General features: G+C 46.4%; 1 protein-coding gene across 1 annotated transcript in view; it reads right to left on the reverse strand.

Moving 5' to 3' along the window:
- KIF13B (kinesin family member 13B) overlaps positions 1-16,611 on the reverse strand; it is a 184,690-nt gene that overhangs the window by 22,762 nt on the left and 145,317 nt on the right. Inside the window, 5 exon segments of the mRNA XM_083432843.1 lie at positions 2,590-2,723; positions 4,219-4,324; positions 13,610-13,663; positions 14,901-14,978; positions 16,106-16,258. Coding sequence (XP_083288969.1) covers positions 2,590-2,723; positions 4,219-4,324; positions 13,610-13,663; positions 14,901-14,978; positions 16,106-16,258 — 525 coding nt within the window.

The following is a 16,611-nucleotide window of genomic DNA, read 5'->3' on the forward strand; positions in this document are numbered from 1 at the left end:
GACTCCTTAAAAAGGGAGTGAAAGGCGGGATATCAAATCCAAACTCTTCTTCTCTTATTCAAATGCAACATTCCCTGCTACCCTAGAGGGGAAATCCAGTTGGTGTAACTTCCTGTTCCACTGGTCTGGAGCTTCAGAATGCGGAAGCTAGACCGGTGACTGGGAGCGGCCGCTGAGACCTACATTGGCTCCCAGTACGTTTCCGAGCACAATTAAAGTGTTGGTGCTGACTCTCAAAGCCCTAAATGGCCTCGGTCCAGTATATCTCAAGCAGCATCTCCACCCCCATCGTTCTGCCCGGATACTGAGGTCCAGCGCCGAGGGCCTTCAGACGGTTCCCTCCCTGCGAGAAGCCAAGCTACAGGAAACCAGGCAGAGGGCCTTCTTGGTAGTGGCACCCGCCCTGTGGAACGCCCTCCCACCAGATGTCAAAGAGAAGAACAACTACCAGATTTTTAGAAGACATCTGAAGACAGCCTTGTTTAGGGAAGTTTTTAATGTTTAACAGACTACTGTATTTTAATACTTTGTTGGATGCTGTCCAGAGTGGCTGGGGAAACCCAGCCAGATGGGCAGGGTATAAATAATAAATTCTATTCTATTCTCCCTGCATGTGACTTGGGAGATGGGGTGGCTCTGGCTGACTCCATAAAAGAGCCATTTTCCCAGTCCAGTTCGTCCTGACACTGCCGTTGTCTTGCTCTGTCTTTTGCTGCCATGCTGCTCTCCTGCAGCCATTTTGCACTCCAAATGTAATTTTTATGTCTGCTGGATCTCAGCCAGCAGCACACGAGTTCAGACTCCATATGAGATTAATTCAAGAGTTTCTTTGTGTAACTATTTAGGAAAGCCTGCCTTTTCGGGATCAAATCGTGAACTGAAATGTGAGTAAACCTTTTGTTACTTTACTCAGACAGACTCTTGTGGCTTTCTTCTTTTAAGAGGGATCAAAGGGGACACCAGGAATAATATTAACTAAAAGATTCAAACGGATCTGCAAACTAGTTTCCAGTTATATTGAGCGGAACATGCCCTGCTGCATCACTTACAAGCTTGAGTTAGGGAAGGATAATACTTACTCAATATATACTTTCGTACTATATTTAACATTCCCACAAAAACAGCACGTCAAGTAAAAAGGGGGACATAAAATAGCCCAGAAACAGTGATTGCCAGACACTGACCCAAACACAATCTTTCAGCTTGAGTCACTAAACACTCAATACCGTTATGACTTTCAATCAATATGCATTTATTACGGAAGAGTGGCAATATTTTAGTTTTCCTTTCAATAGCCCAGCAACCTGATTCGTGAGCTCCTCTGAGCTCGTCAGTAACCTGCCTTGCAATGGCACTATGTCGAACTTGTCATGTATGTTACGAGGTTATGCAACGTGTGTCGTTAATATGCATAACAACCGACAGCTTTGCACATTCACCAGCTGATCTTTTTATGGAGAGGGAAAATATGCACTTTTCCAAGTCGTAATAACAATAATATTCGTTGTTGTTTTGTTATTCTTATGCTGCCCATCTGAATGGGTTGCCCCAGCCATTCTGGGCGGCTTCGAGCGAAATATAAAAACGCAACAAAACCAAATACAGTGGTGCCTCGCAAGACGAAAATAATCCGTTCCGCGAGTCTCTTCATCTAGCGGGTTTTTCGTCTTGCGAAGCAACCCTATTAGCGGATTAGCGCTATTAGCGGTTTAGCGGCTATTAGCGGCTATTAAAGGCTTAAGGTCCGTATAGTAAAAGCTATGGTTTTCCCAGTAGTGATGTATGGAAGTGAGAGCTGGACCATAAAGAAGGCTGATCGCCGAAGAATTGACGCTTTTGAATTATGGTGCTGGAGGAAACTCTTGAGAGTCCCATGGACTGCAAGAAGATCAAATGCATCCATTCTTAAGGAAATCAGCCCTGAGTGCTCACTGGAAGGACACATCGTGAAGCTGAGGCTCCAGTACTTTGGCCACCTCATGAGAAGAGAAGACTCACTGGAAAAGACCCTGATGTTGGGAAAGATGGAGGGCACAAGGAGAAGGGGACGACAGAGGACGAGATGGTTAGACAGTGTTCTCGAAGCTACAAACATGAATCTGACCAAACTGCGGGTGGCAGTGGAAGACAGGAGTGCCTGGCGTGTTCTGGTCCAGGGGGTCACGAAGAGTCGGACACGACTGAACGACTAAACAACAACAAAGGCTTAAGGGATTAGTGGATTAGCTGCTAAAAGGCTATTAGCAGCTTAGTGCCTTAGAAAAAGGGGGTGGGGAGCGGGAAAAAATCGCAGGAATCGCAAGACATTTTCGTCTTGCGAAGCAAGCCCATAGAGAAATTCGTCCTGCGAAGCGCATTGAAAAACGGAAAACCCTTTCGTCTAGCGGGTTTTCCGTCTTGCGAGGCATTCGTCTTGAGGGGCACCACTGTACGTTATCTCCATTGGGTGATTACCCATAATAGCTGGAGGATACAGAAAATGGGAGTCCTGATAGGCACACTCCCCCAAAGCCTGTTATGTGAATCGACCAGAAATTCTGCATAATTCCCTTTTTCCTCCTTCCCCCATATATCACGCGCTTTTTATACCTGCTGCGCCAAGGGAGACAGCTGCCGGCCCTTCTTCTCATCCCGTACAGGAAACAGGGATTTAAGCAGCTTTGGCATCTGAGGCACGAAGGACTTCACAGGATTCAAGTAGGATGCAGCCAGGCTACCGAGTCCTAGGGACAACGACGACAACAATCAATTCAAAACTCTGCCATACCCTTGGCCAACTGAACGCCCACAACGCTATGAAAAACCCACCCCGGACCACTTCCAAGCCTTTGGGCTGGTTCGGTTAAAGCCGGGAGTCCTGAGATAAAAGAAGAGGTTTTGTCATGCAGTGCACAGTTAGACAGTGGAACTGCCTGCCACAGGGACTGCCACCCAATTGGATGGCTTTAAAAGAGGGACAGAGAAATTTACAGAGTAGGAGAGGGCTTTCCGTGGCTACCAGCCCAGTGTCTGAGACAGCATTGTTTCTGTATATAATTTCTATTAAATTTTCTGCTTTACAATTAAAAATACTCATTTTTACATCCTTACGATATCAATGACTTCTCTTCTTCTCTTTCCATGGTTCATTTTACATATCATAAATCCCCGTATATTTTACAAAAAACCTATACTATTCAGTATTCCGTTATTATACCCATCAAAACTTATTTATACTGTTGAATTTATCTTAATTCTGCCAGCGTTTTCAGCTGTACACAATTATTCCCCATATATTCAAAAAACGTTTTCCAATCTTCTCTAAACATATGTTCTTCTTGTTCTCTTATTCTATTTGTTAAGTCTGCAAGTTGTGCGTGTTCCATCAACTTAAGTTCCCATTCTTCTTTAGTTGGGACCCCACTCATTTTCCATTTTTGGGCTAACAAAACATGGACCACAGTAGCGGCATACAGTAGTGGCTCCCAGTACATTTCCGAGCACAATTCAAAGTGTTAGTGCTGACCTTTAAAGCCCTAAACGGCCTTGGCCCAGTATACCTGAAGGAGCGTCTCCACCCCCATTGTTCTGCCTGGACACTGAGGTCCAGCTCCGAGGACCTTCTGGTGGTTCCCTCGCTATGAGAAGCCAAGTTACAGGGAACCAGGTAGAGGGCCTTCTTGGTAGTGGTGCCCACCCTGTGGAATGCCCTCCCACCAGATGTCAAAGAGAAAAACAACTGCCAGACTTTTAGAAGACATCTGAAGGCAGCCCTCTTTAGGGAAGCTTTTAATGTTTGATGCATTACTGTATTTTGTTGGAAGCCGCCCAGAGTGGCTGGGGAAGCCCAGCCAGATGGGCGGGGTAAAAATAATTTTATTATTATTATTATTATTATTATTATTATTATTATTATTATTAAACCTTTTTTGACACCTGGGAATTTCAGTCTGAATTATCCTCAACAGAAAGGACTCTCGGTTTTTGGGGAAAGTACTTTTGAACATTTTTTTCAATTCATTATGGATCATTTCCCAATAATCTTTTACCCTTTTACAAGTCCACCACATATGAAAGAATGTTCCCTCTGCCTCTTTGCAGCTCCAGCACCTATCTGATTCATCTTAGCAAGCCTAAGTACTTCTTAAGAAGTAGCCTAGATACAACTGGGGTGTGTGTGTTCTCTGTTCTACCCTGGCTTGTGGTTACAAGGGCTTCTTTCGCAGGTTATTTTCTTACCTGGGTCTGCAGAACCATTCTGCTGCGGAGAGTCCGATAGGCTAGACCTGGACCTGTTGGAATGCACTGAGTTTTGTGATACGTCTTGCTGGCTTTCCCAACGACTCTAAAAACAATTCAGAAAGGGGACGGGGGAGAGAAACCAAGAGAGATGAAACCGGAAGTCCCAACGCTCAGGAAATTCTTGGCCAAAGTTTCCCGTAGAAAATGTCGTAAGCAAAAGAAGCAGAGCAGCAAGAACAGGAATCCCAAAGAACAATTCAATTCAAAGCACTGTTTTTTACTATAAAGCCTTAAAACAGCACAGGACCACAATACCTCAAGGACCGTTTCTTCCCATATATACCCTGAGATCATCAACCAAAGTCTGTGTGCCTCCTCCGTAAGAGGTCCGGTGGGTGGCAACATGAGAACAGGGCCTTTTCTGCAGTGGCTCCCCATTTGGGAAGTGTTCTCCCCAGGGAGACTCGCCTGGTACCTCTGTTGCGTGTCTTTAGGCACCAGGCAAAAGCAGGCCTCTTACTTCCAGGACTTTGGCTAATTTGTGGGATGTGAAACACAAGAGCAGTCAAGTACAACATTCCTAGAGTGAACATGTTTACAAATGGGGAGGAATGTTTGTCCAGCCAGCAGGTAAACCTCCTGTTTCCTTCTGGGCCGGGACAGACTTCCTCTGCATGTGACTAGAGGTGGGCGTGGCCTCACCTGTGCAGGTAACGACAAAAGCACAGGGCATGGCAGCCATCTCTCTCTCTTTGACTACATGCATCGAAGAAGCAACATCTGCTTAGACAAAGATGCTCACTTGCTTCCAGCCAAGAGAGGATAGAGGGGCTGTCTCCTTATGAGATAGTTTCCAGGTGTATGTTACTTTTCTAAGCTAAGTCTGCCTTCTGGGATCTGACTGTGAACAGAATGTGAGTAAACTCTTTTTTATACTTTTATAGAAGGGGAGGAAATGGAGGCAGTGAGAGATTTTACTTTCTTGGGCTCCATGATCACTGCAGATGGTGACAGCAGCCACGAAATTAAGAGACGCCTGCTTCTCGGGAGGAAAGCAATGGCAAACCTAGATAGCATTTTTAAAAGTAGAGACATCACCTTGCCAACAAAGGTCCGTATAGTAAAAGCTATGGTTTTCCCAGTAGTGATGTATGGAAGTGAGAGCTGGACCATAAAGAAGGCTGATCGCCGAAGAATTGACGCTTTTGAATTATGGTGCTGGAGGAGACTCTTGAGAGTCCCATGGACTGCAAGAAGATCAAACGCATCCATTCTTAAGGAAATCAGCCCTGAGTGCTCACTGGAAGGACAGATCCTGAAGCTGAGGCTCCAATACTTTGGCCACCTCATGAGAAGAGAAGACTCACTGGAAAAGACCCTGATGTTGGGAAAGATGGAGGGCACAAGGAGAAGGGGACGACAGAGGACGAGATGGTTAGACAGTGTTCTCGAAGCTACAAACATGAATCTGACCAAACTGCGGGTGGCAGTGGAAGACAGAAGTGCCTGGCGTGCTCTGGTCCGTGGGGTCACAAAGAGTCGGACACGACTGAACGACTAAACAACAACAACAACAAGAAGACTGTGTCGTGTCTTATCTTTTATGAGGGAATAAGGGGAAAATACCAGAACAGTTATTATAGAGGCTTTAGCGGGCCTGAGCAAATGCATCCACTGCAAGTTTATAAAGGGGAATGTTACTCTGCTAAATTGTGAACTTGTTAAGACAAGTTGGAAAGGCTATTATCAGACAAGATATCCTCTCCTGCATCCCTGAACATTCCCACATAATTAAACAACCTACGGCCTTTGAAACGGGGGTGGGGGTGGCATTGTTATGTATTTTTGTGTTTTTATATAGCAAAGAGTCTTGTGCTCCTCAGGTGAAGGGTGGCAGTGTAATTTAATAATGTACGAACAATGCTCTGCTGAGATTTCTAAACTGCCCACTGCGACCTTTCAGAAGTTTCAGAATACAATTCCTCTTTACAGTTGTACCTTGGTTCTCGAACAGAATGCGTTCCGGAAGTCCGTTCGAAAACCAAGGTGTGGCTTCCGATTGGCTGCAGGAGCGTGCTGCAGCCAATCAGAAGTTGCAGAAGCCTCACTGGATGTTCAGCTCCCGAAAATTGTTAGAAAACCGGAACACTCACTTCCGATTTTTGATCGTTCAGGAGCCGAAACGTACAAGTTCCAAGGCGTTCAGCAACCAAGGTATGACTGTATTATGTTTTTAGATGTGCTGCAAGCCACAGAGTGGCTGGGGAAACCCAGCCAGATGGTCAGGGCAGCATTATTATTATTATTATTATTATTAGACTCAGTCAGCACAGCCACAGTCCCCCCGGCCCCTTGGGCTGGGGCTGATGGGAGCTGTGGTCAAAAAACAGTCCGAAGAATATCAGTCCGTAGCAAATATTCTGATCACTTTGTCGCACGAGCGGCAGCTAGCTGCAATGGTGATGCTTCTATTCAGATAACGCAGAACCACAACACAGTTGCAAAGGTTACCGCTCTTTTGGAAGAACCTGGCCTAGCCTTCCGCAGCCTAATTAGGAAATTAAGACAGGTTTAAGGAGCCTCCAGCCTTTGGTCCAATGTGTGACCCGCTGTAATCAGAAGATTACGGCAATTGAGAACATTTTGCCCACGACGCCGTTGGAGGTTGCTCCTAGAGAGCCAGTGTGGTGTAGTGGTTAAGAGCGGTAGTCTCGTAATCTGGTGAACCGGGTTCGATTCCCTGCTCCTCCACATGCAGCTGCTGGGTGACCCTGGGCCAGTCACACTTCTCTGAAGTCTCTCAGCCCCACTCACCTCACAGAGTGTTTGTTGTGGGGAAGGAAGGGAAAGGAGAATGTTAGCCACTTTGAGACTCCTGAAGGGGAGTGAAAGGCAGGGTATCAAATCCAAACTCTTCTTCTTCTTCTATCATCTACAATTACCCCGCAATTTGTGATTTTTTGCAAAGCTGTAATTTTATCATCTGCGATTAGAATGCCCGGGATGGTGGGGACGGAATGCACAGAAAGAGCCAGATGTTTCAGACGAGAAATCCCATCCCTTGGTGGTACAGATCCGTAACGTTCAAAGTGAGACATCAGCGTTGAAGACCTTCTTACAAGCTCAGGCTGAATCACACCCACAGACCTATCGCTCCCCTGATGTGGCTTCAGGCAGAGAGAGAGAGAGAGAGAGAAGGATCACGCTCATCACTCCCGAAAAGGATCGTAATAACAGAGAAAGACAAGAACGGACTTATTCATTATTTGTCTGGCGAAACCTCTGCCAAATGACTGGGCACAGAGGTCAGACTTCATTAAGCTAATTCTCAGCAGCCACTTTTAAGAACATCTTGCTCTCCCCTTGCCCTTGAAAGGTCGCCGCACAAAAGACTCAGCGCCTTCTGCAAGATCTTTCGCCTTCCTGCTCCAATCCATGCACCTGTTTTGCAAACTATCCTGGGAAGAAACTGCGGGGAAATCTCGGCCCACCACCGTCATCTTAAAAGCAAAGAGTTGCTGCAGCGAGGCTAGATGGATCTTGGGTCTGATCCTGCAAGGCAGAATGTATAAGGTGAAAGGAAATGAGCCCAAGCCCAGAGTGGGGAAATCCTGGTTTGCCCAGGGACATAATTAAGGTCAGGGGTCAGCAACGTTTTCAGCAGGGGGCTGGCCCACTATCCCTCAGACCTTGTGGGGGGCCGGACTATATTGGGGAAAAAATATATGAAGGAATTCCTGTTGTTGTTTAGTTGTTTAGTCATGTCCGATTCTTCGTGACCCCATGGACCAGGCCCTCCTGTCTTCCACTGCCTCCCCCAGTTTGGTCAAACTCATGCTGGTCGCTTCGAGAACACTGTCCCACCATCTCGTCCTCTGTCGTCCCCTTCTCCTTGTGGCCTCCATCTTTCCCAGCATCAGGGTCTTTTCCAGGGAGTCTTCTCTTCTCATGAGGAGGCCAAAGTCTTGGAGCCTCAGCTTCAGGATCTGTCCTTCCAGTGAGCACTCAGGGCTGATTTCCTTCAGAATGGGGAGGTTTGATCTTCTTGCAGTCCATGGGACTCTCAAGAGTCTCCTCCAGAACCAGCGTTGCAGGCATTGCAGGGCTGAAAACCAGTGTGAGTGAACAAGACCCCGAACAATGACCAAAAGCCCCTGCACCCGCAAAGAGCCAACGTTTGGATAAAAATTAATGATATTTTTTTTATTTAAATCAATTTTTTTTATTTAAATCGGATTTTTAAAATAAAATGCTTTTGGAGGAAAAATCTTTCTAAAGATAGTTTTCTATTTAAGTTACATTATAGTCCAAAGGCTATTCATCAGGAAATAAGGATTTGTTTAAAGTTTTTCATGTGTGCTAAAATTCAGTCTAAGATTTTTAAAAACAAAAACATTTAACTACATCAGTTAAGAAACATGGATGCATATGATATAATGCTATTGTTTTAGATAAATAAATTGTTTAAATTGTTATTAAGGAAATGATTATTTTTTCCCCTTCCAATAAAGTACAGCAGAAATGTTGTCCAAATATAAACAACAATTTCATAATTATCTGTCTATGCATTTCTAATAGTATAACCAAATCAGTAATTTTTGATATAACTGTAAAAACTACTCTGAAAATTTATTATTCCAGAAATGAAACCTTCATCTGGTTGTAAATATTAAGATTATACCAGCAAGAATGAGTCTTTTTTTTTAAAAAAAAATGATTTACATCAAGTCTTACTGACTAGTGATTTAAATCAAATCCATCCTGTAAGCACCAAACACAGGCAGTGAATTATCAGGGGCTTGATGAGCCTCCTGTTTTTACTGCCAGCTTAGTAAGGTAAAGGGACCCCTGACCATTAGGTCCAGTCGTGGCCGACTCTGGGGTTGCAGCACTCATCTCGCTTTATTGGCCGAGGGAGCCGGCGTACAGCTTCCGGGTCATGTGGCCAGCATGACTAAGCCGCTTCTGGCGAACCAGAGCAGCGCACGGAAACGCTGTTTACCTTCCCGCCGGAGCGATACCTATTTATCTAATAGCACTTTGTGCTTTTGAACTGCTAGGTTGGCAGGAGCAGGGACCGAGCAACGGGAGCTCACCCCGTCGCGGGGATTCGAACCGCCAACCTTCTGATCGGCAAGTCCTAGGCTCTGTGGTTTAACCCACAGCGCTACCCACGTCCCCACTGCCAGCTTAGGAATGCAAAAAACCAACTTGCATGTGTGAGTCAAGCACTGTTAGGCCACAGATCACACGTTCTGATCGTCACTAAACCAGGCAGGCGTCAGCTCACACTGCAGACACCTGTGCGCAACCGAAGTCATGTCCAGGTACCATCAAAAACCACTCCCACATTTCATTCTAAATTTGCAGAAGAGCAAGGATGTTCCATATAGCTTATGCTGAGTCTGGGATTTTGGCGTGGTGGTGGTGGGGTCTGGGACACCAAAAAAGGAGATTTTTGTGACTGTGGACAGCAGGGGCCTCTGCAGCGTTTGGCATGGGTGGGTGGCCCTGTCATGCGCCTGCTTTGGGGGTGCAGCCAAAAATCTACAACCTGACTGGACAGCAGTCACTTGCCGATGGGCCAAATTGCAAGACATGCCGAAGGAACCGTTAGCTACTGAATGCTATACAAATTCACCCGCCCCATAGTGGAACCCCACCAGTTTGGTCATGAAGACTGGCTCAGTGCTCCCTCTTTTAACAGTTCCAGCCTAGCTTTACTTACTAAATTCAGGGTGGATAAAAGATTGGGAACGGACATTGGATTCAGGACGAAGCAAATGCACAAAGTAACGTTAGACAAGTTCACTGGTGGACGGCAGCTGGCTTGATAGCGAAACAAAACCTCCATGTTCTGTGGGAGTATAGCACCAAATTACTAGGTGTCTGGGCACAAACAGGGTTTTGGGTTTTGCCTTCATGTCCTTCCTGTTCACTTCCCAGAAGGGTCCGGCTGTTCGCTGTTGGGACAGGATTCTGATCTCCCTGTGCAGTCCAACACACTTGATCTATGTGCTATGTTTATGCTTATAATTCCATTGGCTCGTGTGCATCTATTGCTACCCATGTTTATCCCCACGTGCTTTTTGTCAGCAGTGTAGGGTCTTTCAGGCAGTTGGAGGCGGTTGGAGGATGGATGGCGGCTAACAAATTGAGCTTGAATCCTGACAAGACAGAAGTAGGGTGTGGAGGACTCCCTGGTCCTGAATGCGGTAACTGTGCCCCTGAAGGACCAAGTGCGCAGCCTGGGAGTCATTTTGGACTCACAGCTGTCCACGGAGGCGCAGGTCAATTCTGTGTCCAGGGCAGCTGTTTACCAGCTCCAACTGGTATGCAGGCTGAGACCCTCCCTGCCCACAGACTGTCTCGCCAGAGTGGCGCATGCTCTAGTTATCTCTTGCTTGGACTACTACAATGCGCTCTACGTGGGGCCACCTTTGAAGGTGACCCGGAAACTACAACAAATCCAGAATGCGGCAGCTAGATTGGTGACTGGGAGCGGCCACCGAGACCACAAAACACCAGTCTTGAAAGACCTACATTGGCTCCTAGTACGTTTCCGAGCACAATTCAAAGTGTTGGTGCTGACCTTTAAAGCCCTAAATGGCCTCGGTCCAGTATACCTGAAGGAGCGTCACCACCCCCATCGCTCAGCCAGGACACTGAAGTCCAGCTCCAAGGGCCTTCTGGCGGTTCCCTCCCTGCGAGAAGCCAAGTTACAGGGAACCAGGCAGAGGGCCTTCTCGGTAGTGGCACCCGCCCTGTGGAACGCCCTCCCACCAGATGTCAAAGAGAAGAACAACTAACAGATTTTTAGATGACATCTGAAGGCAGCCCTCTTTGGGGAAGCTTTTAATGTTTAACAGACTACTGTATTTTAATACTTTGTTGGAAGCCGCCCAGAGTGGCTGGGGAAACCCAGCCAGATGGGCGGGGTATAAATAATAAATTCTATTCTATTCTATACCCAATGTATCTGAGGCTTATTTTGTGGTCTAAAGTTCTCTGCAAATTGATGGCACTGCACAAGAGATAGGATATCAGAAGCAAGACTTATTTGACTAGTCGGATAAAGTCAGGAGGCTCATGGCTCAGGGAGCAATGCGCTTTCCACACCGACATGCTGACGACCACCTTTCAAAGAGTTACGCCTTCTCCCAGGTTAACGAAGCACAGGGCGAAAACGAAGAACGACAACAGCATTTCCAAAGCAGGTTTTTAGGGTTAGTGAGCAAGGAGGTTCACGGGAAAGCACTCCAGAATGGGATAAGAGATTTATCCGTTCATTAGGTGAACCTAATGAATTAGTTACCTCTGTGTGGACCTTTGGATACTGACACATGCAATGGGGGTGGATACCGTTGAAGGGTTAAGAAACAAAAACATAAGAGAAAGAAAGAGAGAACAATGAAAATCCAGATTACGAATGATTCTGCACACCCCGCCCTCCCCACCCCAGCGCAAATTAAAAGCCCCCTTAGCTTGGTCAAAGGGAACATGCCTTCACGGGTCGTTTTGCAGATGCTCTGGAATCCGACAGATATATTGGGAAATGCAGAAGCTGCCCCCCCCCCAAAAGGAGCCACGGATTTCCTTCAATGCTTTTCCAGCGGAAGTTACGGCTCTTACAGAGACAAACCCCAAGGCGCAGCCCGGCAGAAGTGAAGCACTCAAGTCCTGTTGACTTCCATGCAGGAGAATCGAGGAAGCGCCCAACTCGCTCTCACCGAAAACAACAGGACTGAGAACGTGCTTAGCTATGGATGGAGCAAGTTGTCTTTCACTGAGTCAGAGCCACCGGTCTACCTAGCTCAGCGCTGTCTGCAATGACTGCCAACATCTCCCCGGGGTTTCGGGCAGAATTCCTTCCCAGCCTTTCTTGGAGATGCCTGGGATGGCACCATCTACGGTTCTGCCTCAGTTTGCACTAACGGACACAAGTGCTAAAAGCGCACAAGGGCATTTCACAGCCCGAAAAATGGTTGGGAAGAAGATTCCTCCGCTGAATCTTCAGCCAAGGCTGAACGGGAGCTACATCCTAGCATCTCGTTCCGTTACAAGGGGAAGGCGAAGAAGCAGCAGATCATCTTGCTTTGCATGCAGAATCTCCCTGGTGTCAGTTTGCATTTCTTGGTGCAGAAAAGTATTGATCTGATGTGTAGAGCCAATGTGAAAGACCTACATTGGATCCGAGTACGTTTCTGGGCACAATTCAAAGTGTTGGTGCTGACCTTTAAAGCCCTAAACGGCCTCGGTCCAGTATACCTGAAGGAGCGTCTCCACCACCATCGTTCTGCCTGGACATTGAGGTCCAGCTCCGAGGGCCTTCTGGCTGTTCCCTTCCTGCGGGAAGTGAAGTTACAAGGAACCAGGCAGAGAGCCTTCTTGGTGGTGGCACCCGCCCTGTGAAACGCCCTCCCATCAGATGTCAAGGAAATAAAGAACTATCTGACTTTTAGGAGACATCTGAAGGCAGCCCGGTACAGGGAAGCTTTTAATGTTTGACGGACTATTGTATTTTAATATTTTGTTGGAAGCTGCCCAGAGTGGCTGGGGAAACCCAGCCAGATGGGCGGGGTATAAATAAATGATGATGAAGATGATGATGGTCAGCAGCTGCATGTGGAGGAGCGGAGACGCAAACCCAATTCACCAGATTACGAGTCTACCGCTCTTAACCACTACACCACACTGGCTCTCTACACCACACAAGGCGTGGCACTGAACTCACAAACATAATAATAATAATAATAATAATAATAATAATAATAATAATAATAATAATAAATAATTTATTATTTGTACCCCGCCCATCTGGCTGGGTTTCCCCAGCCACTCTGGGCAGCTTCCAACAAAGATTAAAAATACACTAAAATGTCACATATTAAAAACTTCCCTGAACAGGGCTGCCTTCAGATGTCTTCTGAATGTCAGGTAGTTGTTTATCACTTTGACATCTGATGGGAGGGTGTTCCACAGGGCGGGCGCCACTACCAAGAAGGCCCTCTGCCTGGTTCCCTGTAACTTGACTTCTCGCAGTGAGGGAACCGCCAGAAGGCCCTCGGAGCTGGACCTCAGTGTCCGGGCAGAACGATGGTGGAGGAGACACTCCTTCAGATATACTGGACCGAGGAAGGAAGGTTAAGATCTAATAAATAGAGCCTCTCCTAGGCTGGGCGACATCCTTCTCTGAAGTCCTGCAAAGCTGCTGTCTGCCAGTGAAGACAATACTGAGCTAAGTAGACCAATGGCTGGGATCAGCGTAACACAGCTGCCTATGCTCCTAACAGGGCATTTTTCGTCCTGCTAGGGTGCGCTCTCTCATACACGTTTTTAAAAACAAAACAAAACAAAAGAACCCTGCTAAGCAATTCTGAAATCTTACTTTGTAAGTTGCGAGGCTGTACGGCGGGTTTAGATCCTGGCGGCTTCCGGAGAGCTGGAAGAGTGAAAAGGAAGAAAGGGACTTTAAAAAAGAAAAAGAAAAAACCCTTTGCTAACTTTTTTTGTGCGTTTGTGTGGAAAAAGTTAACAGCTGAAAACAGAGAACCGAATGATGAATGTTTTGTGGAAGAACGGAAACCCTTTGGGGATTACCGTATTTTTCACTCTATAAGATGCACCAGACCACAAGACGCACCTGGTTTTTGGAGGAAAACAAGAAAAAAAATATTCTGAATCTCAGAAGCCAGAACAGCAAGAGGGATCGCTGCGCAGTGAAAGCAGCAATCCCTCTTGCTGTTCTGGCTTCTGGGATAGCTGCGCAGCCTGCATTCGCTCCATAAGACGCACACACATTTCCCCTTACTTTTTAGGAGGGAAAAAGTGAGTCTTATAGAGCAAAAAATACGGTATTTAAAGAAATATTATTATATGATGAACTCGTGAGCAGGATTTGAACTACGAGCAGCAGAAGGGGTTAAAGATTATAGTAGCTCTGTTAAGGTTTTAGAGACAGAAAACAGTGTGGGAACAGAAACAGGTGGGAATGTTTGGATTATGTTTTGAGATGTATGTGTGAAATTTTGGAAAACTTGATTTTAAAACTTCAGGAAAAGGTATGTGAGAAGAGCTGAGCTGAGCTGAGCTCCCACATGGATTTTGGAGCCCGGCCTTCTTGGCTTGGCAGCAGAGGTGGATGCCAGCCCTCACCTGAAGGACAGGTGTGCTTACAAAGGTACTGAGACGGGTGGGGTGGTCCCCGTTCCCAAGCACATACTGTTCCCCAGCTGCAAGAAGAGGGGGAACATTTCTCTGCCACACTGCCACCCAACACATTTTATAGAATCATAGAATCATAGAGTTGGAAGAGACCACAAGAGCCATCGAGTCCAACCCCCTGCCAAGCAGGAAACACCATCAGAGCACTCCTGACATATGGTTGTCAAGCCTCTGCTTAAAGACCTCCAAAGAAGGAGACTCCACCACCACACTCCTTGGCAGCAAATTCCACTGTCAAACAGCTCTTACTGTCAGGAAGTTCTTCCTAATGTTTAGGTGGAATCTTCTTTCTTGTGGTTTGGATCCATTGCTCCGTGTCCGCTTCTCTGGAGCAGCAGAAAACAACCTTTCTCCCTCCTCTATGTGACATCCTTTTATATATCTGAACATGGCTATCATATCACCCCTTAACCTCCTCTTCTCCAGGCAGGAGAATCACAATTGTGGAGACTCACCCGGTTGACGTTGGGCGAGCTGAGGCTCTTTCGGTATAGCTTTCCTTTGCCCGTTAGCTGTTCCTTCACCGCAACCTCCTGCGACAGAGATAATAATAATAATAATAATAATAATAATAATAATAATAATAATAATAATAATAATTTATACCCTGCCCGCTCTGGGCGGCTTCCAGCAAAATATTAAAATACAATAATCCATCAAATATTAAAAGCTTCCCTAAACAGGGCTGCCTTCAGATGTCTCCTAAAAGTCAGATAGTTGCTTATTTCCTTGACATTTTATCATATTTTTTATTATTATTTGTATGCCGCCTTTCCACATTTAAAGAAACAATGCTCAAGGTGGCTTACAGCATGAAAAGATTTACATAATATAAAAGTCATAAACAATAAATAAACCACATCAAAAAAATACACAACCAAATGGGAAACTATTTCCACAGGGCGGGTGCCACCACCAAGAAGGCCCTCTGCCTGGTTCGCTGTGACCTCACTTCTTGCAGGGAGGGAACTGCCAGAAGGCCCTCAAAGCTGGACCTCAGTGTCCGGGCTGAATGATGTGGGTGGAGACGCTCCTTCAGATATACTGGGCCAAAGCCATTTAGGGCTTTAAAGGTCAGCACCAACACTTTGAATTGTGCCCAGAAACGTACTGGGAGCCAATGTAGGTCTTTTTTTGGACCAATGTAGGTCTTTCAGAAACAAGAGGAATGGTAAATACCTGAGCTGAACGAAGACGGGGTGGGGGTGGGACGATGACACACCAGCGCCTGTTCTTTGCAGACATGAGGACTACAAACGTAATAGTCTCCCAAAAAATATTTATCCATTTATTTCATAAAAAGTTATCCGTTTACAGTCATACCTCGGGTTACAGACGCTTCAGGTTGCGTTTTTTCGGGCTGAAACCTGGAAGTACTGGAAAGGGTTACTTCCGGGTTTCGGGGGTCGCACATGTGCAGAAGCTGTAAATCACACTTTGCGCATGCGCAGAAGCGCCGAATCACAACCCGCGCGTGCATAGTTGCGCCACTTCGGGTTGTGAACGCTGCGGGTTGCGAACGTGCATCCCGCACGGATCACGTACGCAACCCGAGGAACGCAAGGGGAAGCATTCCCCGGGTTCTGCGATTTTGCACCAGAGGCCCCAACTCCACAGCAAACCAACGGCCACGTGGCGTTTCGACTCGGCATCTGCTCACCTGACGCAACCTGTCCAAAGTAAGGATGTTCTCAACGGCCAGGACACTCCGAAGGTACTTCTCTATCCGGGCTTCTGAATCGGCTGAAGCTGCGTTCTCAACGTTGGCAGCCATTCTCGCCAGGGCCTCCCTCTCCTCGGCCCCCTGGGCATCCTGGAAGGAAAACAAGCCGCCCGGAGTTAGCCATACTCCAATAATAAATAATAATAATAATAATAATTTTCTTTTTATTAATATTTTTACAAATTATTTCCAAAAATCATGTACAGTGGTGCCTCGCAAGATGAAATTAACTCGTTCTGCGAGTTTTTTCGTTCTACGAGTTTTTTCGTCTTGCGAAGCACCACTGTATATTGACGGTTTCCCATAGGAATGCATTGGCGGTTTAAAAAAAAAGGCGCAAGACGTTTCGTCTTGCGAAGCAAGCCCATAGGGAAATCCGTCTTGCGAAGCAACTCAGAAAACGAAAAACTCTTTCGTCTTGCGAGTTTTTCGTCTTGAGAGGC

The sequence above is a fragment of the Podarcis tiliguerta genome, assembly GCF_965153285.1.
Source record: "Podarcis tiliguerta genome assembly, chromosome: 3".
NCBI classification, from domain to species: Eukaryota; Metazoa; Chordata; class Lepidosauria; order Squamata; family Lacertidae; genus Podarcis; species Podarcis tiliguerta.